Below are 26,225 nucleotides of genomic sequence, written 5' to 3' on the forward strand. Positions count from 1 at the left end.
AAAATTCAGATTCAGGAGGGATATAGGAAAGTACTGGTTTGGTAATAGAGTTGTGGATGAGTGGAACAAACTCCCAAGTACCGTTATAGAGGCCAGAACGTTGTGTAGCTTTAAAAATAGGTTGGATAAATACATGAGTAGATGTGGGTGGGTGTGAGTTAGACCAGATAGCTTGTGCTAACAGGTCGGTTGCCGTGTTCCTCCCTTAAGTCAATGTGACCTGACCTGTCTAGGTTGGGTGCGTTGGCTTAGGCCGGTAGGGACTTGGACCTGCCTCGCATGGGCCAGTAGGCCTTCTGCAGTGTTCCTTCGTTCTTATGTTCTTATACTAGTGGACTTGCAGTGCATGCCAGTATACTAGTGGACTTGCAGTACATGCCAGTATACTAGTGGACTTGCAGTACATGCCAGTATACTAGTGGACTTACAGTACATGCCAGTATACTTGTGGACTTGCAGTACATGCCAGTATACTAGTGGACTTGCAGTGCATGCCAGTATACTAGTGGACTTGCAGTGCATGCCAGTATACTAGTGGACTTGCAGTGCATGCCAGTATACTAGTGGACTTGCAGTGCATGCCAGTATACTAGTGGACTTGCAGTACATGCTAGTATACTAGTGGACTTGCAGTGCATGCCAGTATACTAGTGGACTTGCAGTGCATGCCAGTATACTAGTGGACTTGCAGTGCATGCCAGTATACTAGTGGACTTGCAGTACATGCCAGTATACTAGTGGACTTGCAGTGCATGCCAGTATACTAGTGGACTTGCAGTGCATGCCAGTATACTAGTGGACTTGCAGTGCATGCCAGTATACTAGTGGACTTGCAGTGCACGCCAGTATACTAGTGGACTTGCAGTACATTCCAGTATACTAGTGGACTTGAAATACATGCCAGTATACTAGTGGACTTGCAGTGCATGCCAGTATACTAGTGGACTTGCAGTGCATGCCAGTATACTAGTGGACTTGCAGTGCATGCCAGTATACTAGTGGACTTGCAGTGCATGCCAGTATACTAGTGGACTTGCAATACATGCCAGTATACTAGTGGACTTGCAGTGCATGCCAGTATACTAGTGGACTTGCAGTACATGTCAGTATACTAGTGGACTTGCAATACATGCCAGTATACTAGTGGACTTGCAGTACATGCCAGTATACTAGTAGACTTGCAGTACATGCCAGTATACTAGTTGACTTGCAGTGCATGCCAGTATACTAGTGGACTTGCAGTACATGCCAGTATACTAGTGGACTTGCAGTACATACCAGTATACTAGTGGACTTGCAGTGCATGCCAGTATACTAGTGGACTTGCAATGCATGCCACTATACTAGTGGACTTGCAGTACATGTCAGTATAATAGTGGACTTGCAGCGCATACCAGTATACTAGTGGACTTGCAATACATGCCAGTATACTAATGGACTTGCAGTACATGTCAGTATAATAGTGGACTTGCAGTGCATACCAGTATACTAGTGGACTTGCAGTGCACCCTAGTATACTAGTGGACTTGCAATACATGCCAGTATACTAATGGACTTGCAGTGCATGCCACTATACTAGTGGACTTGCAGTGCACGCCAGTATACTAGTGGACTTGCAATACATGCCAGTATACTAGTGGACTTGCAGTAAATTTCAGTATAACAGTGGACTTGCAGTGCATACCAGTATACTAGTGGACTTGCAATACATGCCAGTATACTAGTGGACTTGCAGTACATGTCAGTATAATAGTGGACTTGCAGCGCATACCAGTATACTAGTGGACTTGCAGTGCATACCAGTATACTAGTGGACTTGCAATACATGCCAGTATCCTAGTGGACTTGCAGTGCATACCAGTATACTAGTGGACTTGCAATACATGCCAGTATACTAGTGGACTTGCAATACATGCCAGTATACTAGTGGACTTGCAGTACATGCCAGTATACTAGTGGACTTGCAGTGCATACCAGTATACTAGTGGACTTGCAATACATGCCAGTATACTAGTGGACTTGCAATACATGCCAGTATACTAGTGGACTTGCAATACATGCCAGTATCCTAGTGGACTTGCAGTGCATACCAGTATACTAGTGGACTTGCAATACATGCCAGTATACTAGTGGACTTGCAATACATGCCAGTATACTAGTGGACTTGCAGTACATGCCAGTATACTAGTGGACTTGCAGTGCATACCAGTATACTAGTGGACTTGCAATACATGCCAGTATACTAGTGGACTTGCAATACATGCCAGTATACTAGTGGACTTGCAATACATGCCAGTATACTAGTGGACTTGCAGTACATGCCAGTATACTAGTGGACTTGCAGTACATGCCAGTATACTAGTGGACTTGCAATACATGCCAGTATACTAGTGGACTTGCAATACATGCCAGTATACTAGTGGACTCAGTTGCAAGTCAGTATACTAGTAAACCTGCATGTCACCATAGCCATCACAGTCCGGCTGATCTGTTACTGTCTCAAGGAATTATATAGATTTGTAAGTAATTTCGTGTTGGTTGTTGAGGATAATTCTACGTTTGTGAGGCTCGTGTGTATTAATGACGTTGTGAGCTTCACCAGCGTCTGCCACCCACCTCCTGACACACACACACACACACACACACACACACACACACACACACACACACATACACACACACACACACACACACACACACACACACACACACACACACACACACACACACCAAGCAGGGATAACAGGGAAGGCACTACAATGGATCAGGGAATACTTGTCAGGAAGACAGCAGCGAGTCATGGTACGTGGCGAGGTGTCAGAGTGGGCACCTGTGACCAGCGGGGTCCCGCAGGGGTCAGTCCTAGGACCAGTGCTGTTTCTGGTATTTGTGAACGACATGACGGAAGGAATAGACTCTGAGGTGTCCCTGTTTGCAGATGACGTGAAGTTGATGAGAAGAATACACTCGATCGAAGACCAGGCAGAACTACAAAGGGATCTGGACAGGATGCAGAACTGGTCCAGCAATTGGCTCCTGGAGTTCAATCCCACCAAGTGCAAAGTCATGAAGATTGGGGAAGGGCAAAGAAGGCCGCAGACGGAGTACAGTCTAGGGGGTCAGAGACTACAAACCTCACTCAAGGAAAAAGATCTTGGGGTGAGTATAACACCAGGCACATCTCCTGAAGCGCACATCAACCAAATAACTGCTGCAGCATATGGGCGCCTAGCAAACCTCAGAACAGCATTCCGACATCTTAATAAGGAATCGTTCAGGACCCTGTACACCGTATACGTTAGGCCCATATTGGAGTATGCGGCACCAGTTTGGAACCCACACCTAGCCAAGCACGTAAAGAAACTAGAGAAAGTGCAAAGGTTTGCAACAAGACTAGTTCCAGAGCTAAGAGGTATGTCCTACGAGGAGAGGTTAAGGGAAATCAACCTGACGACACTGGAGGACAGGAGAGATAGGGGGGACATGATAACGACATACAAAATACTGAGAGGAATTGACAAGGTGGACAAAAACAGGATGTTCCAGAGATTGGACACAGTAACAAGGGGACACAGTTGGAAGCTAAAGACACAGATGAATCACAGGGATGTTAGGAAGTATTTCTTCAGCCACAGAGTAGTCAGTAAGTGGAATAGTTTGGGAAGCGACGTAGTGGAGGCAGGATCCATACATAGCTTTAAGCAGAGGTACGACAAAGCTCACGGCTCAGGGAGAGTGACCTAGTAGCGATCAGTGAAGAGGCGGGGCCAGGAGCTCGGACTCGACCCCCGCAACCTCAACTAGGTGAGTACAACTAGGTGAGTACACACACACACACACACACACACACATACACACACACACACACACACACACACACACACACACACATACACACACACACACACATACACACACACACACACATACACACACACACACACACACACACACAGACACACACACACAAACAGACACACAGACACACACACACACACACACACACACACACACACACACACACACACACACACACACACACACACACACACACACACACACACACACACACACACACACACTATGTCCTATGAAGAAAGGTTGAGGGAAATCGGCCTGACGACACTGGAGGACAGGAGGGTCAGGGGAGACATGATAACGACATATAAAATACTGCGCGGAATAGACAAGGTGGACAAAGACAGGATGTTCCAGAGATGGGACACAGACACAAGAGGTCACAATTGGAAGTTGAAGACTCAGATGAATCAAAGGGATGTTAGGAAGTATTTCTTCAGTCATAGAGTAGTCAAGCCGTGGAATAGCCTGGAAAGTGTAGTGGAGGCGGGAACCATACATAGTTTTAAGGCGAGGTATGATAAAGCTCATGGAGCAGGGAGAGAGAGGACCTAGTAGCAATCAGTGAAGAGGCGGGGCCAGGAGCTATGACTCGACCCCTGCAACCACAAATAGGTTAGTACACACACACACACACGTACATTAGCGCTTACTTTTGGTTATAATATATATAGTATAATGTGCCGAATACGTTAAACTGGTCAATTAGCAAGAACTCATTTAAAATTAAGTCCTTTCTAAAAATTTCTCTTATATGTTTAAAAATATATATTTTTTTCATTTACGTTAATGTAAAAATTAATAATTTCGTACCAAAAGAACCTTAGAAAACTTACTTAACTTTATTATAACAAGTGCAGTTTAATTTTACCTAATCCAACTAAATATATATTAGGTAAGTTTACAATAATTTAATAATAAAAAAAAAACACAATGAAATGTATTTTTTTCGTTAGGTTCAGAATGATTTTTGCGAAATTATTGCATACACAAATTTTCGCTTGTATTATTCGAGAAGAAGAGCGTTGCTATTTAACCCAAAACCGCAGGTTTTACCTATTCGGCACGACATATACGACATAACGGATATAGCCGCACTTCATAAAGGTGACAGCAAAGCATTAGCTAAGAACTTTGGAAAAATATCTCTATAACGTCCCACTTTAAAATCTTTGAAAGAGTGCTAACCACGATTGCAAATCACCTGGATTCCCAAAAACTGCACAATTCAGGGCAACATGGGTTCAGAGCAGGTCGCTCCTGCCTCTCGCAACTACTGGATCACTATGATATGGTCTTGGATGCACTGGAAGAAAAACAGAATGCAGATGTAATATACACAGACTTTGCAAAAGTCTTTGGCAGGTGTGATCATATCGTAATAGCGCACAAAATACGTGCTAAAGGAATAACTGGCAAAATGGGCAGATGGATCTTCAACTTTCTAACCAGTCGAACACAGAGAGTAGTGGTCAACAGAGTTAAATGGGAAGCTGCAGTAGTGAAGAGCTGTGTTCCACAAGGCACAGTACTCACCCTCATCCAGTTCCTCATCCTCATATCAAACATAAGCAGAGGTATAATCCACAGCACCGTGTCATGCTTTGCAGACGATACTAAGATCTGCACGAGAATGCCATCTATTGAGGACACGGTTAACCTCCAAGAAGATATAAACCAAGTTTCCCAATGGGCAACGGAAAACAATATGATGTTCAGTGAAGACAGATTCCAACTATTCCGTTATGGAAAACTGGAAGAGATAATAGCTAGAACTAAATATACTACAAACTCACATCTTTACCTTTTAATTGTCCAGAGTATGAGGATTCTCAGGGGAGAGGTAGCTGGTTCCTGGCCTCTCGGGCCTTGAGATGAAGATCACAAAGGCACAACACCCTGACTGGAGCAATACACAAATAACCCGCACGTAGGAGAGTGTGACTTTGTAAACGGTCCAAGTCGGACCGAAACATCATCGTGTGTGATGCGTGTCTGCAGCTCCGGCGTGTACCTCATCTACCCCTGCACCGTCCACTTCAGTGTCTGTCTGCCCTTGTCACATCCTCTGAGTATGTTGCACATCGCGATCATATCTTCCATTTTTCTCTTTTCTTTGAAGGTCGTTAAGTTCATTTTGGTCTTTCACTATAATTACCCCTCCCCCCCAGCGTTTGTTAGTTTCCAGTTATCAAAAGCACTTGTCGATAGGCACTTGATCTGTTGTTTGTAGTTTGTGGTGTCTGTATGTGCGTGCGTGCGTGCGTGCGTGCTTGTGTGCGTGCGTGCGTGCGTGTGTGTCTGTAAGAACCCGGGTGCTTCGGTGTGTTTAGGTGGAGTCGATAAAACACTGGAGGATGTTTGCGTGTTTGGGTCATGTTTGCGGCACCCGAGTAAACACCTCCAAACATAATATCAAGTGAGGATTGTTTACTTCACATTTTCTAAGCAACTCAGTTATTGGTGGTTTTATCCCTATTAAAAATAACTATATAGCAATAGGGATAGCTTAATATTATGGTAGGATAGCTTAATATTATGGTAGGATAGCTTAATATTATGGTAGGATAGCTTAATATTATGGTAGGATAGCTTAATATTATGGTAGGATAGCTCAATATTATGGTAGGATAGCTTAATATTATGGTAGGATAGCTTAATATTATGGTAGGATAGCTTAATATTATGGTAGGATAGCGCAATATTATGGTAGGATAGCTTAATATTATGGTAGGATAGCGCAATATTATGGTAGGATAACTCAATATTATGGTAGGATAGCTTAATATTATGGTAGGATAGCTTAATATTATGGTAGGATAGCTCAATATTATGGTAGGATAGCTCAATATTATGGTAGGATAGCGCAATATTATGGTAGGATAGCGCAATATTATGGTAGGATAGCTCAATATTATGGTAGGATAGCTTAATATTATGGTAGGATAGCTCAATATTATGGTAGGATAGCTCAATATTATGGTAGGATAGCTTAATATTATGGTAGGATAGCTTAATATTATGGTAGGATAGCTCAATATTATGGTAGGATAGCTCAATATTATGGTAGGATAGCTTAATATTATGGTAGGATAGCTTAGTATTAGGGTAGGATAGCTGAATATTGGGGTAGGATAGCTGAATATTGGGGTAGGATAGCTTAATATTGGAGTACGATAGCTTAATATTAAGATAGGATAGCTGAATATTGGGGTAGGATAGCTTAATATTAGGGTAGGATACCTCACTATTAGGGTAGGATAGCTTAATCAGTATTGGGGGTAGGATAGCTTAATATTAGGGCAGGATAGCTGAATATTAATAGAGATATTTTTTAAGTGTAAATGGGCCTTGGTAAGGCTTCGTAAATATAGAGATTCCAAAACGCGGCCGGAGTGAGTAATAAATGAGGCCAGTCTATCATGCGTGCCAGCGGCCGCTGACCCTCTGAGCTGACACCTGGCACTGTGGCTGACGCTTGACACTTTTACTGTCGCTGATACTTGGCACCTTTACTGTGGCTGATACTTGGCACGTTTACTCTGACTGACACTTGGCACCTTTACTCTGGCTGCCCCAGTATGTTTCGGTCTGATACACAAACAACTCGGACATTGGAGAGAGAAGCCTGCAACGATGTTCCGATCCGACTTGGACCATTTACAAAGTGCCTTTTGTGCTCTTCATGTCCGGGTCCACACTGTGGTCCGCAAGATTCGGGACTAGAGGGTGGCCAGGCGGTACATAGATGTGGAATCTTACTGGTACCCAGGGATGGACAGTCAGATGACAAGGTGAAGCCTGCTTTAACCAGCTTCCTTTACATCAAACTTCTTTCTGTCTTAGAGTAACTTTACTGGCCAGATGCATAGTTATGTTCCTAGGGAGGTGGTTGGCTGGGTGGGACCTTCAGGAGAGAAGGCAGGACGTGGGTGTTTGGAAGGCAGGACGTGGGTGTTTGGAAGGCAGGACGAGGGTGTTTGGAAGGCAGGACGTGGGTGTTTGGAAGGCAGGACGTGGGTGTTTGGAAGGCAGGACGTGGGTGTTTGGAAGACAGGACGAGGGTTGCCTGGAGGTTATTCTGGGGATCAACGCCCCCGCGGCCCGGTCCATAACCAGGCCTCCCGGTGGATCAAGGCCTGATCAACCAGGCTGTTACTGCTGGCCGCACTCAGTCCAACGTACGAGCCACAGCCCGGCGGATCCGGCACTGACTTAAGGTATCTGTCCAGCTCTCTCTTGAAGGCAGCCAGGGGTTTATTGGTAATTCCCTAATGCTTGATGGGAGGCTGTTGAACAGTCTTGGGCCCCGGACACTTATGGCGTTTTCTCTTAGTGTGCCAGTGGCGCCCCTACTTTTAAATGGGGGTATTTTGTATCGCCTGCCCAATCTTTTACTTTCGTAGGGAGTGATTTCTGTGTGCAGATTTGGGACCATTCCTTCCAAGATTTTCCAAGTGTAGATTATGATATATCTCTTCCTCCTGCTTTCCAACGAGTACAAGTCAAGTGCTTCCAAGCGTTCCCGGTAGTTAAGGTGCTTGACAGAACTTATACATGCAGTAAAGGATCTCTGTACGCTCTCAAGATCTGCAATTTCACCTGCTTTGAATGGAGATGTTAATGTACAGCAGTATTCCAGCCTAGAGAGAACAAGTGATTTGAAAACGATCATCATTGGCTTGGCATCTCTCGTTTTGAACGTTCTCATTATCCATCCTATCATTTTCTTTGCACTTGTGATTGTGGCACTGTTGTGATCCTTGAAAGTGAGATCCTCACACATTACTACTCCCAGGTCCCTTACATTATTTTTCCGCTCTATTGTATGGCCAGAGTCTGTAGTATACTCTGTTCTAGTTATTATCTCCTCCAGTTTTCCCATGAACCCATGTTGCCCTGCATTGTGCAGATTTTGGGAATCCAGGTGATTTGCAATCCTGCTTCTTAACACTCTTTCAAAGATTTTTATGATGTGGGACGTCAGAGCTATTGGTCTATAGTTCTTAGCTAATGCTTTGCTGCCACCTTTATGGAGTGGGGCTATATCCGTTGTTTTAAGTGACTGTGGAATTTCACCCATGTCCAATCTCCTCCTCCATAGTGTACATAGGGCACGCGAGAGGGGTTTCTTGCAGTTCTTAATGAATACAGAGTTCCACGAGTCTGGGCCCGGGGCCGAGTGCATGGGCATGTCAATGGCTTTTTCGAAGTCTATCGGAGTTAGAGTAATGTCGGTAATCTGGCATACAAAAAATTTATGGAGGGTGTTTGGCTTTCTACCTCTGGCAGTGAACGTCACTTGAAGACAACTCTGTCTACATTTAGTATCAAGCACACACACATCTCACCCCAAAAAATGTAGCGACCTCCTGTCTAAAGGAGTGTGTCGTTCTTCTTCGTGTACTTTCTTTCACCCAAAAATGTGCCACTCCTCGGTCCTCCAGAAGCAGTGTTACAACATCGACTGCCCTGCATACCATCTAAAAGGGACCAGGAGGCACAGACCCCACAAGACAAACAATAGTAGCTACGACAACCCAACTCCAGGTGATTTTTTAGTGGCAGGAAACGGACAAAGAAAATGGAAGGAAATAAAAATAGTCCACCGCCTTGGAGCCTTGTTGGACTGGAGGCGCAGCCAGTGGCCACCCATGGCCCTCCAGAATTACAACTACTGATGCCAATAACAAAATCCCCCCAACAAACACAGAAAACAACCTCATTCATATTTGCTAATATACAGGGCCTTAAGCCATCCACCAACAACAAAATACCTTTTATCAGTGGACTTCTAGAGGAGTCTAATGCAATGTTTGCAGCCTTCACAGAGACTCACACAAAAGATCACTTTGACAGTGAAATATGGATAAGTGGTTACAACCTTTTTAGATGCGACAGAAAAAAACAGGCAACAAGAGGGATTGGCCTGCATGTCAAAGAGTCCCTTATCTGCAGGGAGTTGCTGAACACCACAAATGAGGTAGTTGAAGTTCTATCAATAAAGATCGAGAACCAAAACCTAGTCATTGTGGTTGTATACAAGCCACCAGATGCAACCTCCCAACAGTTCAAGGAACAGCTACTGAAAATTGATTACTGTTTGGAAAACCTTCCAGCTCCATCCCCAAACATCTTACTGCTTGGTGATTTCAACCTAAGGCATACAAAATGGAAGAATGTAGCAAATAATGTTATAGCTGAAACAATCCCCGGAGGTAGCGCAGATGAAAGGTCACACACATATGAGCTACTAAGTCTCTGCGAAAACCCACCTTAAGCCAGCAGATAGTGGAGCCAACAAGACTAGAAAACACACTTGACCTTATCTTCACAAATAATGAGGACCTGATAAGAGACATAAGAATATCAAAAACAACTAATTCCAATCACAACCTAATCGAAGTCCAGACGTACATGCATAGGGGTCCTGATCAGCAGAATGCATGTACCTGTGAAGGTGTCTTCACAAATTACAACTTCAACAACAAGAACATCAACTGGGACCAGGTAAACCATGTCCCAAACGAAACATGTTGGGAAGATGTCTTAAATGACATGGATCCAAACCAGTGCCTTGAAAGGATCAACTTCCTGGCAGCCGAAACATGTTCTAGGCATATTCCCCTAAGAAAGAAGAAGAGCAGGAGTAAACTGGAGAGAGAAAGATGCTCCCTCTACAGAAGACGACAAAGAGTCACTGAGCTCCTCAGGAGTGCTAGAATATCTGATACACGAAAGGAGGCGCTGACCAGGGAAGTGGAAACTATCGAACTTAAGTTAAATGACTCTTACAAGAACCAGGAGAGGCAGGAGGAGCTTAAAGCTATTAGTGAAATTGAAAGAAATTCAAAATATTTCTTTTCATATGCCAAAAACAAGGCAAATACCACATCTAGTATCGGGCCCTTACTCAGACAGGATGGGACTTACACAGATGACAACAAGGAAATGAGTGAAATATTGAAATCCCAGTACGACTCTGTGTTTAGTGAACCACTAATCGGTCTGAGGATCGACGACCCAAATGATTTCTTCATGAATGAGCCTCAAAACTCCATAAATGTATGCCAGATTTCCGACATTACCCTAACTCCGATAGATTTCGAAAAAGCCATTGACAACATGCCTATGCACTCAGCCCCGGGCCCAGACTCGTGGAACTCTGTTTTCATTAAGAACTGCAAGAAACCCCTCTCGCGTGCCCTAAGTACACTATGGAGGAGGAGCTTGGACATGGGTGAAATTCCACAGTCACTTAAAACAACGGATATAGCCCCACTCCATAAAGGTGGCAGCAAAGCATTAGCTAAGAACTATAGACCAATAGCTCTGACGTCCCACATCATAAAAATCTTTGAAAGAGTGCTAAGAAGCAGGATTGCAAATCACCTGGATTCCCAAAATCTGCACAATCCAGGGCAACATGGGTTCAGGGCAGGTCGCTCCTGCCTCTCACAACTACTGGATCACTATGACATGGCCTTGGATGCACTGGAAGAAAAGGGAAAACACCATAAGTGTCCGGGGCCCAAAACTGTTCAACAGCCTCCCATCAAGCATTAGGGGAATTGCCAATAAGCCCCTGGCTGCCTTCAAGAGAGAGCTGGACAGATACCTAAAGTCAGTGCCGGATCAGCCGGGCTGTGGCTCGTACGTTGGACTGAGTGCGGCCAGCAGTAACAGCCTAGTTGATCAGACCCTGATCCACCGGGAGGCCTGGTCATGGACCGGGCCGCGGGGGCGTTGATCCCCGGAATAACCTCCAGGTAACCCCCAGTCATGTGTTTGAAGGCCCTCCTCCAGCCTCTCTTCCTTCTCTGTGGCTTGTGAAGCGCAGTTGACTGTGGAACACATTGTAACAGTTCGCCCACGAATTTGGCAATTTCGCTTTCTGTATTTCTTTTTAATTTTCCGTAAGTTGTGGTAACCTCGGGAAATTCCAATAGACTATTTTGACATCGACAGCTTAAAGGAATTATTAAATAATGCTGAGTATTTTAGATTGGTATAATAACATTTATGTTGTATATTGTATTTTATAGATGACATTAGTTTTTTTTATTTTTTTAACCTGTCATGTCCGCATTCTATTTTTTTTTTATTGCCAAGAGCGATGACTGATACACTCAGTGTCAACATTCTTCACATTTCAACACCGCCTACCCGTATCTCACTGTCCAAAACTTTCCTTATATAAGTTTATATGAAAGCTCCAAACATTATGTTTACGTCTGCGAGGAGCCAACTTGTATAGTTAACCTTCTTATTGAAGGATTTACCACTTGAATTGTTTAGGTTATTTTGCTCTGATAGTACTCATGGTAGTGTAGCCTGTAGTAACACGGTACTTAGTGTACATATCCTTGTTTCCAGTGCTGCGTGTGATAATAATAATAATAATAATAATAATAATAATAATAATAATGTTAAGTGATGTAAATAATGGTGTGCCCACAGGAACAGCGGACAGTGAGGGGAGTGGGTCGGCGGTGGGTCTCCTGCGGTCTGCCAGCCAGGGTGGTGGTGGCGGCGCCTCCAGGGACCGCACTGGTGACCGCGGCCGAGCCCGCTCCCTCTCCAGCGTGCCGGACGCTAGCGGCATCGCTCCGCCGCTGAGCATCCCGGCGTTGCTCTCGCGGGCGGCAGCGGGCGGCGGCGCCGGTAGCGAGACGGACGGCAGCTCGCCCGAAGAGTACCTGCTGGATGGTCCTCTTACCTCGCTAGGTCTGGGCCGGGTCTTCACCACACACTCCCTCCCCGCACATCTCTGGTCCTTCAACGGTAAGTCAACACTTTCTCGGTAATCATCTCTCATTCAGGTAACGGGAGGGGTAACCTCTATTACTTGGATTACGAGCCCTTACCTGGGATATTGGCACCCCTGCTATCCTTCTTGGGGGATGTAAACACTTGTGTTTGCTCCTCTGTCATCACCATCACTGCTTTTGTCATACACAGGTAGGTTCCTTCCTCACCTGCTGCTTCACACAGGTAGGTTCCTTCCTCACCTGCTGCCTCACATAGGTAAGTTCCTTCCTCACCTGCTGCCTCACATAGGTAAGTTCCTATCTCACCTGCTGCCTCACGCTGGTACGTTCCTACCTCTCACAAAAATATCCATCGATTCGGCGGCAAGTCCAGTATTCTTAAATTCCATTTTCGTAAACAAGAAATCACTAGTGCTGTAGGGAGAGTTTGTACTCCGGTGAAATTTCAGTGTCTCTGAAGAATTTGTAGTGATACCGACTTCTCAAAGAGGGTATCAGTGCACTGCCTCCCTGCCCGTCACACTAACATGACATAAATGTCTTTGAGAGAGAGGTTAAGGCATTACACCAGTTTTATGAAAGGCTACGAACTCCTGAGTCCAGATCAGCATGACTCACCCGCACCAGCTATGCTGGCCCAGTGTGCACAGTAGGAAGACCCGGAACTTCACAGCAAGACCCTGCAGGTCACAGCAGGAAGACCCGGCAGGTCACGATAGGAAGAACCTTCAGGTCACGGCAGGAAGACCCAGTAATTTACAACAGAACGAACCAGCAATTCACAGCAGGAACATCCAGTGGTAAATTTACGGCAGGAAGACCCAGCAATTTACAGCAGGAAGACCAGCAATTTTCAGCAGGAAGACTCAGTGGTTTTCAGCAGGAAGACCCAGCAATTTACAGCAGGAAGACCAGCAATTTTCAGCAGGAAGACTCAGTGGTTTTCAGCAGGAAGACCCAGCAATTTTCAGCAGGAAGACCAGCAATTTTCAGCAGGAAGACGCATCTCCTACAACAACAGAGAATCACATCAAAATCATGGAGGTATTGGAAGGGAGAAAACTGCATTATTGTATTAGATTTTTGCCAAGGTATTTGTCACATGATCACCGAGTGATAACCTATGAGGTGTGAGGGTATAACATGAGGTGTGGTGGTATAACACGAGATCTGAGAGGGTATAACATGAGGTGTGGTGGTATAACACGAGATCTGAGAGGGTATAACATGAGGTGTGGTGGTATAACACGAGATCTGAGAGGGTATAACATGAGGTGTGGTGGTATAACACGAGATCTGAGAGGGTATAACATGAGGTGTGGTGGTATAACACGAGATGAGGTCTTGAGGGTACATGTTATGTAGAGAAATTAATGCTACATTATATAACAAAAAAAGGCACAATACCGTGACTGGAACGATACACAAACAACCCGCACATAAAAGAGAGAAGCTTACGACGACGTTTCGGTCTGACTCGGACCATATACAGTGTGACGTTGTAAATGGTTCAAGTCGGACCGAAACGTCGTCGTAAGCTTCTCTCTTTTATGTGCGGGTTGTTTGTGTATCACAGTGATCGTCAACAAAACAATCTCACCTGTGTTCCTCATGTTGCCTCACACTGGTAGCGTGTTCCTGAGTAGTTCCTCACCTATGTTCCTCATGTTGCCTCACACTGGTAGCGTGTTCCTGAGTAGTTTCTCACCTATGTTCCTCATGTTGCCTCACACTGGTAGCGTGTTCCTGAGTAGTTCCTCACCTGTGTTCCTCATGTTGCCTCACACTGGTAGTGTGTTCCTGAGTAGTTCCTCACCTGTGTTCCTCATGTTGCCTCACACTGGTTGCGTGTTCCTGAGTAGTTCCTCACCTATGTTCCTCATGTTGCCTCACACTGGTAGTGTGTTCCTGAGTAGTTCCTCACCTATGTTCCTCATGTTGCCTCACACTGGTAGCGTGTTCCTGAGTAGTTCCTCACCTATGTTCCTCATGTTGCCTCACACTGGTAGTGTGTTCCTGAGTAGTTCCTCACCTGTGTTCCTCATGTTGCCTCACACTGGTAGCGTGTTCCTGAGTAGTTCCTCACCTATGTTCCTCATGTTGCCTCACACTGGTAGCGTGTTCCTGAGTAGTTCCTCACCTATGTTCCTCATGTTGCCTCACACTGGTAGCGTGTTCCTGAGTAGTTCCTCACCTATGTTCCTCATGTTGCCTCACACTGGTAGCGTGTTCCTGAGTAGTTCCTCACCTATGTTCCTCATGTTGCCTCACACTGGTAGTGTGTTCCTGAGTAGTTCCTCACCTATGTTCCTCATGTTGCCTCACACTGGTAGCGTGTTCCTGAGTAGTTCCTCACCTATGTTCCTCATGTTGCCTCACACTGGTAGTGTGTTCCTGAGTAGTTTCTCACCTATGTTCCTCATGTTGCCTCACACTGGTAGCGTGTTCCTGAGTAGTTCCTCACCTATGTTCCTCATGTTGCCTCACACTGGTAGCGTGTTCCTGAGTAGTTCCTCACCTATGTTCCTCATGTTGCCTCACACTGGTAGTGTGTTCCTGAGTAGTTCCTCACCTATGTTCCTCATGTTGCCTCACACTGGTAGCGTGTTCCTGAGTAGTTCCTCACCTGTGTTCATGTTGCCTCACACTGGTAGCGTGTTCCTGAGTAGTTCCTCACCTATGTTCCTCATGTTGCCTCACACTGGTAGTGTGTTCCTGAGTAGTTCCTCACCTATGTTCCTCATGTTGCCTCACACTGGTAGCGTGTTCCTGAGTAGTTCCTCACCTGTGTTCCTCATGTTGCCTCACACTGGTAGCGTGTTCCTGAGTAGTTCCTCACCTATGTTCCTCATGTTGCCTCACACTGGTAGCGTGTTCCTGAGTAGTTTCTCACATATGTTCCTCATGTTGCCTCACACTGGTAGCGTGTTCCTGAGTAGTTTCTCACCTATGTTCCTCATGTTGCCTCACACTGGTAGCGTGTTCCTGAGTAGTTCCTCACCTATGTTCCTCATGTTGCCTCACACTGGTAGCGTGTTCCTGAGTAGTTTCTCACATATGTTCCTCATGTTGCCTCACTGGTAGTGTGTTCCTGAGTAGTTCCTCACATATGTTCCTCATGTTGCCTCACTGGTAGTGTGTTCCTGAGTAGTTTCTCACATATGTTCCTCATGTTGCCTCACTGGTAGTGTGTTCCTGAGTAGTTTCTCACATATGTTCCTCATGTTGCCTCACACTGGTAGCGTGTTCCTGAGTAGTTCCTCACCTGTGTTCATGTTGCCTCACACTGGTAGCGTGTTCCTGAGTAGTTCCTCACCTGTGTTCATGTTGCCTCACACTGGTAGCGTGTTCCTGAGTAGTTCCTCACCTGTGTTCCTCATGTTGCCTCACACTGGTAGTGTGTTCCTGAGTAGTTCCTCACCTGTGTTCCTCATGTTGCCTCACACTGGTAGCGTGTTCCTGAGTAGTTCCTCACCTGTGTTCCTCATGTTGCCTCACACTGGTAGCGTGTTCCTGAGTAGTTCCTCACCTGTGTTCCTCATGTTGCCTCACACTAGTAGTGTGTTCCTGAGTAGTTCCTCACCTATGTTCCTCATGTTGCCTCACACTGGTAGTGTGTTCCTGAGTAGTTCCTCACCTATGTTCCTCATGTTGCCTCACACTGGTAGCGTGTTCCTGAGTAGTTCCTCACCTGTGTTCATGTTGCCTCACACTGGTAGCGTGTTCCTGAGTAGTTCCTCACCTATGTTCCTCATGTTGCCTCACACTGGTAGTGTGTTCCTGAGTAGTTCCTCACATATGTTCCTCATGTTGCCTCACTGGTAGTGTGTTCCTGAGTAGTTCCTCACCTGTGTTCCTCATGTTGCCTCACACTGGTAGTGTGTTCCTGAGTAGTTCCTCACCTGTGTTCCTCATGTTGCCTCACACTGGTAGCGTGTTCCTGAGTAGTTCCTCACCTGTGTTCCTCATGTTGCCTCACACTGGTAGCGTGTTCCTGAGTAGTTCCTCACCTATGTTCCTCATGTTGCCTCACACTAGTAGTGTGTTCCTGAGTAGTTCCTCACCTGTGTTCCTCATGTTGCCTCACACTGGTAGTGTGTTCCTGAGTAGTTCCTCACCTGTGTTCCTCATGTTGCCTCACACTGGTGGATCCCTCGCCTGTTGCATCATTTGAATCTTATGAAGCTGTAAGGTGACGTGTACCTGCTGCACACGTCCTCACAGCAGCAGCATCACACACACAAGACCAGACGTGTACCTGCTGCACACGTCCTCACAGCAGCAGCATCACACACACAAGACCAGACATGTACCTGCTGCACACGTCCACACAGCAGCAGCATCACACACACATGACCAGACGTGTACCTGCTGCACACGTCCACACAGCAGCAGCATCACACACACATGACCAGACGTGTACCTGCTGCACACGTCCACACAGCAGCAACATCACACACACATGACCAGACGTGTACCTGCTGCACACGTCCACACAGCAGCAGCATCACACACACAAGACCAGACGTGTACCTGCTGCACACGTCCTCACAGCAACAGCATCACACACACAAGACCAGACGTGTACCTGCTGCACACGTCCTCACAGCAGCAACATCACACACACAAGACCAGACGTGTACCTACTGCACACGTCCACACAGCAGCAACATCACACACACAAGACCAGACGTGTACCTGCTGCACACGTCCTCACAGCAGCAACATCACACACACAAGACCAGACGTGTACCTGCTGCACACGTCCTCACAGCAACAGCATCACACACACAAGACCAGACGTGTACCTGCTGCACACGTCCTCACAGCAGCAACATCACACACACAAGACCAGACGTGTACCTGCTGCACACGTCCTCACAGCAGCAACATCACACACACAAGACCAGACGTGTACCTGCTGCACACGTCCACACAGCAGCAGCATCACACACACAAGACCAGACGTGTACCTGCTGCACACGTCCTCACAGCAACAGCATCATACACACAAGACCAGACGTGTACCTGCTGCACACGTCCACACAGCAGCAACATCACACACACAAGACCAGACGTGTACCTGTTGCACACGTCCTCACAGCAACAGCATCACACACACAAGACCAGACGTGTACCTGCTGCACACGTCCTCACAGCAGCAACATCACACACACAAGACCAGACGTGTACCTGCTGCACACGTCCTCACAGCAGCAGCATCACACACACAAGACCAGACGTGTACCTGCTGCACACGTCCTCACAGCAGCAGCATCACACACACAAGACCAGACGTGTACCTGCTGCACACGTCCTCACAGCAGCAACATCACACACACAAGACCAGACGTGTACCTGCTGCACACGTCCTCACAGCAGCAGCATCACACACACAAGACCAGACGTGTACCTGCTGCACACGTCCTCACAGCAGCAGCATCACACACACAAGACCAGACGTGTACCTGCTGCACACGTCCTCACAGCAGCAGCATCACACACACAAGACCAGACGTGTACCTGCTGCACACGTCCTCACAGCAGCAGCATCACACACACAAGACCAGACGTGTACCTGCCGCACACGTCCTCACAGCAGCAGCATCACACACACAAGACCAGACGTGTACCTGCTGCACACGTCCACACAGCAGCAGCATCACACACACAAGACCAGACGTGTACCTGCTGCACACGTCCTCACAGCAGCAGCATCACACACACAAGACCAGACGTGTACCTGCTGCACACGTCCTCACAGCAGCAACATCACACACACAAGACCAGACGTGTACCTGCTGCACACGTCCTCACAGCAGCAACATCACACACACACAAGACCAGACGTGTACCTGCTGCACACGTCCTCACAGCAGCAACATCACACACACAAGACCAGACGTGTACCTGCTGCACACGTCCTCACAGCAGCAGCATCACACACACAAGACCAGACGTGTACCTGCTGCACACGTCCTCACAGCAGCAACATCACACACACAAGACCAGACGTGTACCTGCTGCACACGTCCACACAGCAGCAGCATCACACACACAAGACCAGACGTGTACCTGCTGCACACGTCCTCACAGCAGCAACATCACACACACAAGACCAGACGTGTACGTGCTGCACACGTCCACACAGCAGCAACATCACACACACAAGACCAGACGTGTACCTGCTGCACACGTCCACACAGCAGCAGCATCACACACACAAGACCAGACGTGTACCTGCTGCACACGTCCTACAGCAGCAGCATCACACACACAAGACCAGACGTGTACCTGCTGCACACGTCCACACAGCAGCAGCATCACACACACAAGACCAGACGTGTACCTGCTGCACACGTCTCACACAGCATGCAGCATGCACACACACACAGCAGACACAAGACAGATGTGTACCTGCTGCACACGTCCTCACAGCAGCAGCATCACACACACAAGACCAGACGTGTACCTGCTGCACACGTCCAACAGCAGCAACATCACACACACATGACCAGACGTGTTCCTGCTGCACACGTCCTAACAGCAGCAGCATCACACACACATGACCAGACGTGTACCTGCTGCACACGTCCACACAGCAGCAGCATCACACACACAAGACCAGACGTGTACCTGTACGTGTACACACATGTACACAGTGTACGTGTACACACATTAATGCGGTAATCTTCTTATAAATACCATCAGTCTTACTTAAGATAGCTATCGGTATCACTTAGTGTCAGTGTTTGTAAATCTTTATCTCTCTTTTCCTCCTCCATCCCTCCCTCCTCCATCCCTCCCTCTGGCCCATCTCCCTCCATACTCCTCCTTTAACCCACTTTTTCTTACCGCTGCCCCCAATATCTTCGCGTTGGGCTGTGTGGTGTGTCAGCTGGTGTTGACGGCGCTGTGGGTACGAGTGGCCATCCAGTGTGTCCAAGTTGGGAACCATGTGTGTGTGTGTGTGTGTGTGTGTGTGTGTGTGTGTGTGTGTGTGTGTGTGTACGGACGTTAGGGGTTGTAATATTATCACTAAGAAAAACACAAAGCACTAATTGCTTGTGGGCATTTTCCAAATTAATATATCCAGCCTTCAGGCTTAATTTTAATAACCTTAGTAAGACTTGCGCTAAGTTTGCAATTTAAGGCTTTTCAAAAAAGGCAACTCAATTAAGAATTAGATTATTATAGTGTTTATGAGGCTCCTTAATTAAGACGTTATGTCCTGGACGAGGCTTTGTAAGAAATCAGTTCTTATTACCTCATTAAGGTTTCCTAATTACTGTAAGTAGGTAATTAATACCCCAGTAAAACTTCTTTGCACAGGTGGGCCCCACTTATACAGCAGGTTAGGTTCCAGACTACTGCTGTACAGGTGGGCCCCGCTTATACAGCAGGTTAGGTTCCAGACTACTGCTGTACAGGTGGGCCCCGCTTATACAGCAGGTTAGGTTCCAGACTACTGCTGTACAGGTAGGCCCCGCTTATACAGCAGGTTAGGTTCCAGACTACTGCTGTACAGGTGGGCCCCGCTTATACAGCAGATTAGGCTCCAGACTACTGCTGTACAGGTGGGCCCCGCTTATACAGCAGATTAGGTTCCAAGTTAGACTACTGCTGTACAGGTGGGCCCCGCTTATACAGCAAGTTAGGTTGCGGACTACTGCTGTACAGGTGTGCCCCGCTTATACAGCAGGTTAGGTTGCGGACTACTGCTGTACAGGTGGGCCCCGCTTATACAGCAAGTTAGGTTCCAGACTGCTGCTGTACAGGTAGGCCCCTCTTATACAGCAAGTTAGGTTCCGGACTACTACTGTACAGGTAGGCCCCGCTTATACAGCAAGTTAGGTTCCGGATTACTGCTGTACAGGTAGGCCCCGCTTATACAGCAAGTTAGGTTCCAGACTACTGCTGTACAGGTAGGCCCCGCTTATACAGCAAGTTAGGTTCCAGACTACTGCTGTACAGGTAGGCCCCGCTTATACAGCAAGTTAGGTTCCAGACTACTGCTGTACAGGTAGGCCCCGCTTATACAGCAAGTTAGGTTCCAGACTACTGCTGTACAGGTAGGCCCCGCTTATACAGCAAGTTAGGTTCCAGACTACTGCTGTACAGGTGGGCCCCGCTTATACAGCAAGTTAGGTTGCAGACTACTGCTGTACAGGTAGGCCCCGCTTATACAGCAAGTTGGGTTCCGGACTGCTGCTATAAAGTGAAACACATATAAAAGTCTGATAAAATGTTTACACTATGATATATTAAGTGAGCAGTAGAGGTAGGCCTAAAAAATGCATATACAGTATACACATTACTTAAAATATTTTCGTCCTTAGCTTATAGTGAGTAGTGAATATATTTACTGTAGGAAGTCTGAATAAATGAATTATTATTAAAATGTACATTATAATGAATAAATGAAGAGTGGGTTTAATTGAAAACTGCTGTATTAGCGAAACGCCGTAAAGCGAAGTGCAGTGAAGTGGGGCTCTAGCGTATATGCATACCGGAAGTGACGTATTGCAAACGAGTGTAAAAAAAATATGTACAAGGTACAGAGCGTGACAAGGTTAAGCTCTGTGTAGAGCTTTAGAAAGATATGACCTGATAAAGCTCTACACAGAGGAAAATGTTGTCTCAGTGGAGTTTGTTTTACAACTTGTGACTTTGTTTACGACTCATGAGGGAAGTGTTGCTGCTAGTGGTGGTGGTGGTGGTTGTACCAGTGTGGCAGTGGTGGTGGTGGTTGTACCAGTGTGGCAGTGGTGGTGGTGGTTGTACCAGTGTGGCAGTGGTGGTGGTGGTGGTTGTACCAGTGTGGTAGGTAGTGGTGGTGGTGTTTGTAACAGTGTTGCTGCTAGTGGTGGTGGTGGTGGTTGTAACAGTGTGGTAGGTAGTGGTGGTGGTTGTAACAGTGTGGTAGGTAGTGGTGGTGGTTGTAACAGTGTGGTAGGTAGTGGTGGTGGTTGTAACAGTGTGGTAGGTAGTGGTGGTGGTTGTAACAGTGTGGTAGGTAGTGGTGGTGGTGGTTGTACCAGTGTGGTAGGTAGTGGTGGTGGTGGTTGCAACAGTGTGGTAGGTAGTGGTGGTGGTTGTAACAGTGTGGTAGGTAGTGGTGGTGGTTGTAACAGTGTGGTAGGTGGTGGTGGTGGTTGTAACAGTGTGGTAGGTAGTGGTGGAGGTGGTGGTGGTGGTTGTATCAGTGTGGTAGGTAGTGGTGGTGGTGGTTGTAACAGTGTGGTAGGTAGTGGTGGTTGTAACATTGTAGTAGGTAGTGGTGGTGGTTGTAACAGTGTGGTAGGTGGTGGTAATGGTTGTAACAGTGTGGTAGGTAGTGGTGGTGGTTGTAGGAGTGTGGTAGGTAGTGGTGGTGGTTGTAACAGTGTGGTAGGTGGTGGGGTTGTAACAGTGTGGTAGGTAATGGTGGTGGTTGTAACAGTGTGGTAGGTAGTGGTGGTGGTTGTAGGAGTGTGGTAGGTAGTGGTGGTGGTTGTAGGAGTGTGATGGGTAGTGGTGGTGGTTTTAGGAGTGTGGTAGGTAGTTGTGGTTGTAGGAGTGTGGTAGGTAGTGATGGTGGTTGTAGGAGTGTGGTAGGTAGTTGTGGTGGTTGTAGGAGTGTGGTAGGTAGTTGTGGTGGTTGTAAGAGTGTGGTAGGTAGTGGTGGTGGTTGTAGGAGTGTGGTAGGTAGTGGTGGTGGTTGTAGGAGTGTGGTAGTGGTGGTGGTGGTTGTAGGAGTGTGGTAGGTAGTGGTGGTGGTTGTAACAGTGTGTTAGGTAGTGGTGGTGGTTGTAACAGTGTGGTAGGTAGTGGTGGTGGTTGTAACAGTGTGGTAGGTATTGGTGGTGGTTGTAACAGTGTGGTAGGTAGTGGTGGTGGTTGTAACAGTGTGGTAGGTAGTGGTGGTGGTTGTAACTGTGGTAGGTAATGGTGGTGGTTGTAACAGTGTGGTAGGTAGTGGTGGTGGCTGTAGGAGTGTGGTAGGTAGTGGTGGTGGTTGTAACAGTGTGGTAGGTAGTGGTGGTGGTTGTAACAGTGTGGTAGGTAGTAGGGGTGGTGGTTGTAACAGTGTGGTAGGTAGTGGTGGTGGTTGTAGGAGTGTGGTAGGTAGTAGTGGTGGTTGTAAGAGTGTGGTAGGTAGTAGTGGTGGTTGTAAAAGTGTGGTGGTTGTTGTAGCAGTGTGGTAGGTAGTGGTGGTGGTTGTAAGAGTGTGGTGGTTGTAGCAGTGTGGTAGGTAGTAGTGGTGGTTGTATTAGGGTGGTAGGTAGTGGTAGTGGTTGTAGGAGTGTGGTAGGTAGTGGTGGTGGTTGTAGGAGTGTGGTAGGTAGTGGTGGTGGTTGTAGGAGTGTGGTAGGTAGTGGTGGTGGTTGTAGGAGTGTGGTGGTGGTTGTAGCAGTGTGGTAGGTAGTGGTGGTGGTTGTAGGAGTGTGGTAGGTAGTAGTGGTGGTTGTAAGAGTGTGGTGATGGTTGTAGCAGTGTGGTAGGTAGTGGTGGTGGTTGTAAGAGTGTGGTGGTTGTAGCAGTGCGGTAGGTAGTAGTGGTGGTTGTATTAGTGTGGTAGGTAGTGGTAGTGGTTGTAGGAGTGTGGTAGGTGGTGGTGGTTGTAGGAGTGTGGTAGGTAGTGGTGGTGGTTGTAGGAGTATGGTAATGATTGTAGCAGTGTGGTAGGTAGTGGTGGTGGTTGTAGGATTGTGGTGGTGGTTGTAGCAGTGTGGTAGGTAGTGGTGGTGGTTGTAGGAGTGTGGTGGTGGTTGTAGCAGTGCGGTAGTGGTTGTAGCAGTGTGGTAGGTAGTGGTGGTGGTTGTAGGAGTGGTGGTGGTTGTAGCAGTGTGGTAGGTAATGGTGGTGGTTGTAGCTTTGTTGTAGGTAATGGTGGTGGGGAAGGTTGTAGCAGTGTGGTAGGTAGTAGTGGTGGTTGTAGGAGTGTGGTAGTGGTTGTAGCAGTGTGGTAGGTAGCGGTGGTGGTTGTAGGAGTGTGGTAGGTAGTAGTGGTGGTTGTAAGAGTGTGGTGGTGGTTGTAGCAGTGTGGTAGGTAGTGGTTGTAAGAGTGTGGTGGTTGTATTAGTGTGGTAGGTAGTGGTAGTGGTTGTAGGAGTGTGGTAGGTAGTGGTGGTGGTTTTAGGAGTGTTGTAGGTAGTGGTGGTGGTTGTAGGAGTGTGGTAATGGTTGTAGCAGTGTGGTAGGTAGTGGTGGTTGTAGGAGTGTGGTGGTGGTTGTCGCAGTGTGGTAGGTAGTGGTGGTGGTTGTAGGAGTGTGGTAGGTAGTGGTGGTGGTTGTAGGAGTGTGGTGGTGGTTGTAGCAGTGTTGTAGGTAGTGGTGGTGGTTGTAGCAGTGTGGTAGGTAGTGGTGGTTGTAGCAGTGTGGTGGTGGTTGTAGCAGTGTGGTAGTGGTTGTAGCAGTGTGGTAGGTAGTGGTAGTGGTTGTAGCAGTGTGGTAGGTAATGGTGGTGATTGTAGCAGTGTTGTAGGTAATGGTGGTGGGGAAGGTTGTAGCAGTGTGGTAGGTAATAGTGGTGGTGGTTGTAGCAGTGTGATAAGTATTAGTGGGGAAGGTTGTAGCAGTGTGGTAGGTAATGGTGGTGGTGGTTGTAGCAGTGTGGTAGGTAATGGTGGTGGGGAAGGTTGTAGCAGTGTGGTAGGTAATAGTGGTAGTGGTTGTAGCAGTGTGGTAGGTAATGGTGGTGGGGAAGGTTGTAGCGGTGTGGCAGGTAATAGTGGTGGTGGTTGTAGCAGTGTGGTAGGTAATGATGGTGGGGAAGGTTGTAGCGGTGTGGCAGGTAATAGTGGTGGTGGTTGTAGCAGTGTGGTAGGTAATGGTGGTGGGGAAAGGTTGTAGCAGTGTGGTAGGTAATGGTGGTGGCGGTTGTAGCAGTGTGGTAGGTAATGGTGGTGGGGAAGTTTGTAGCAGTGTGGTAGGTAATAGTGGTGGTGGTTGTAGCAGTGTGGTAGGTAATGGTGGTGGGGAAGTTTGTAGCAGTGTGGTAGGTAATAGTGTTGGTTGTAGCAGTGTGGTAGGTAATGGTGGTGGGGAAGTTTGTAGCAGTGTGGTAGGTAATAGTGTTGGTGGTTGTAGCAGTGTGATAGGTAATGGTGGTGGGGAAGTTTATAGCAGTATGGAAGGTAATAGTGGTGGTGGTTGTAGCATTTTGGTAGGTATTGGTGGTTGTAGGAGTGTAGTAGGTAATGGTGGTGGGGAAGGTTGTAGCAGTGTGGTAGGTAATGGTGGTAGCGGAGGTTGTAGCAGTGTGGTAGGTGGTAGTGGTGGAGATTGTAGGAGTGTGGTAGGTAGGAATGGTGGTAGTTGAGGCAGAGATTGTAGTGGAAAGAGGGGGTGTGGTAGCCAGAAGTGGTTTTAGTGGTCGGAGGAGGTGGGGAATATATAGTAGTAGTAGTAGTAGTGATGGTGGGGGTGGAGGAGGTTGTGGGAAAGAGGAATGTATGGAATGTAGTGGTGGTGGTGGAGTAGAAAATCCTAGTTCAGGATAGCGGCAGCATGAGGTTAATGTCACAGTGTTGGGGTGGGAGAGGGACGGGATGGGGGGGTTGAGGGGAGGGATTCGGGGTAAACTATTATATTGATCAGGTAAATCAGTGGTGACGTCACTGGAGGTGGGGTCAGAGTCTGCCAGAGTGATACAACCAGAGTTGTTGTTGCCTTGTTGACACCTCACTGCTGTCTCACTCACACCTCACTGCTGTCTCACTCACACCTCACTGCTGTCTTTCTCACTCGTTAGTCTCACCACCACAATCACCACATGTACCACCACCACCACTCTCCTGGGTTGCTTGTCCCCAGGTACCAAAATCTCCTGCCTTTCCACACATTCACATAAGACTTCACCTAGAATGCTTGCTTATACCCGGGCACTGAAATACATCACTGAAGGTTTGAAGCCGATCAGAAGAGACATGCTCCGAGTATCTCGTAGAAAATAATCCCAATTTTTAACTTAATAAATTAGCGAATATAGCATCTACACTCCCTAAATTTATAATTTATCTTCCTTTAAGTTAGCTGTATTAAGCGATCTAGTTTAAAACTGTTCAGAAGGTATTATGAACGCAGATGTAGTCTAGTGACCTGCACACCTGGCTGTTGCACGATAATCATGGTAGGAGCAAACAAAAAGGCAGCATAGAGTACATACTTATTTTTCCTTCACCAAATAGTAAACAGGTATGTACAATGTATACCGCGGATATGTACAGTAAGGCAAATGCAAGCAAGAGACACGGTGAGAACCGTAGCGACCAGACTTGGAGGTAAAACTGCCAATGTTTATCCACGAGTGTACCACATCGCTTCACAACTTCAGCAGGCTTCCTTGTCTTTGGCTGGTTGAACCAAGGCGCTAACATAACGATGAGCCCCTGCTATATTCTGTGGGGATGTAAACACTTGTGTTTGCTCCTCTGTCATCACCATCACTGCTTTTGTCTCATACACAGGTAGGTTCCTTCCTCACCTGCTTCCATATGAGTGATTCCTTCCTCACCTGCTGCCTCACATAGGTAAGTTCCTTACTCCTGCCTCCCGCCGTGGACCCTCTCACCTGCCTCACGCTGGTACGTTCTACCTCACAAAATATCCATC

At 47.1% G+C, this 26,225-nt stretch overlaps 1 protein-coding gene across 1 annotated transcript in view; it reads left to right on the forward strand.

Annotated features, from left to right (window-relative positions):
• The window catches only part of LOC138853518 (E3 ubiquitin-protein ligase ZNRF1-like), a 177,214-nt gene that overhangs the window by 8,263 nt on the left and 142,726 nt on the right, over positions 1-26,225 (forward strand). The window contains exon 2 of the mRNA XM_070090634.1: positions 12,319-12,642. Within this exon, the coding sequence (XP_069946735.1) occupies positions 12,319-12,642 (324 nt within the window). The remainder of the gene's footprint in view (positions 1-12,318; positions 12,643-26,225) is intronic.

The sequence above is a fragment of the Cherax quadricarinatus genome, chromosome 32, assembly GCF_038502225.1.
Source record: "Cherax quadricarinatus isolate ZL_2023a chromosome 32, ASM3850222v1, whole genome shotgun sequence".
Classification (NCBI taxonomy): Eukaryota; Metazoa; Arthropoda; class Malacostraca; order Decapoda; family Parastacidae; genus Cherax; species Cherax quadricarinatus.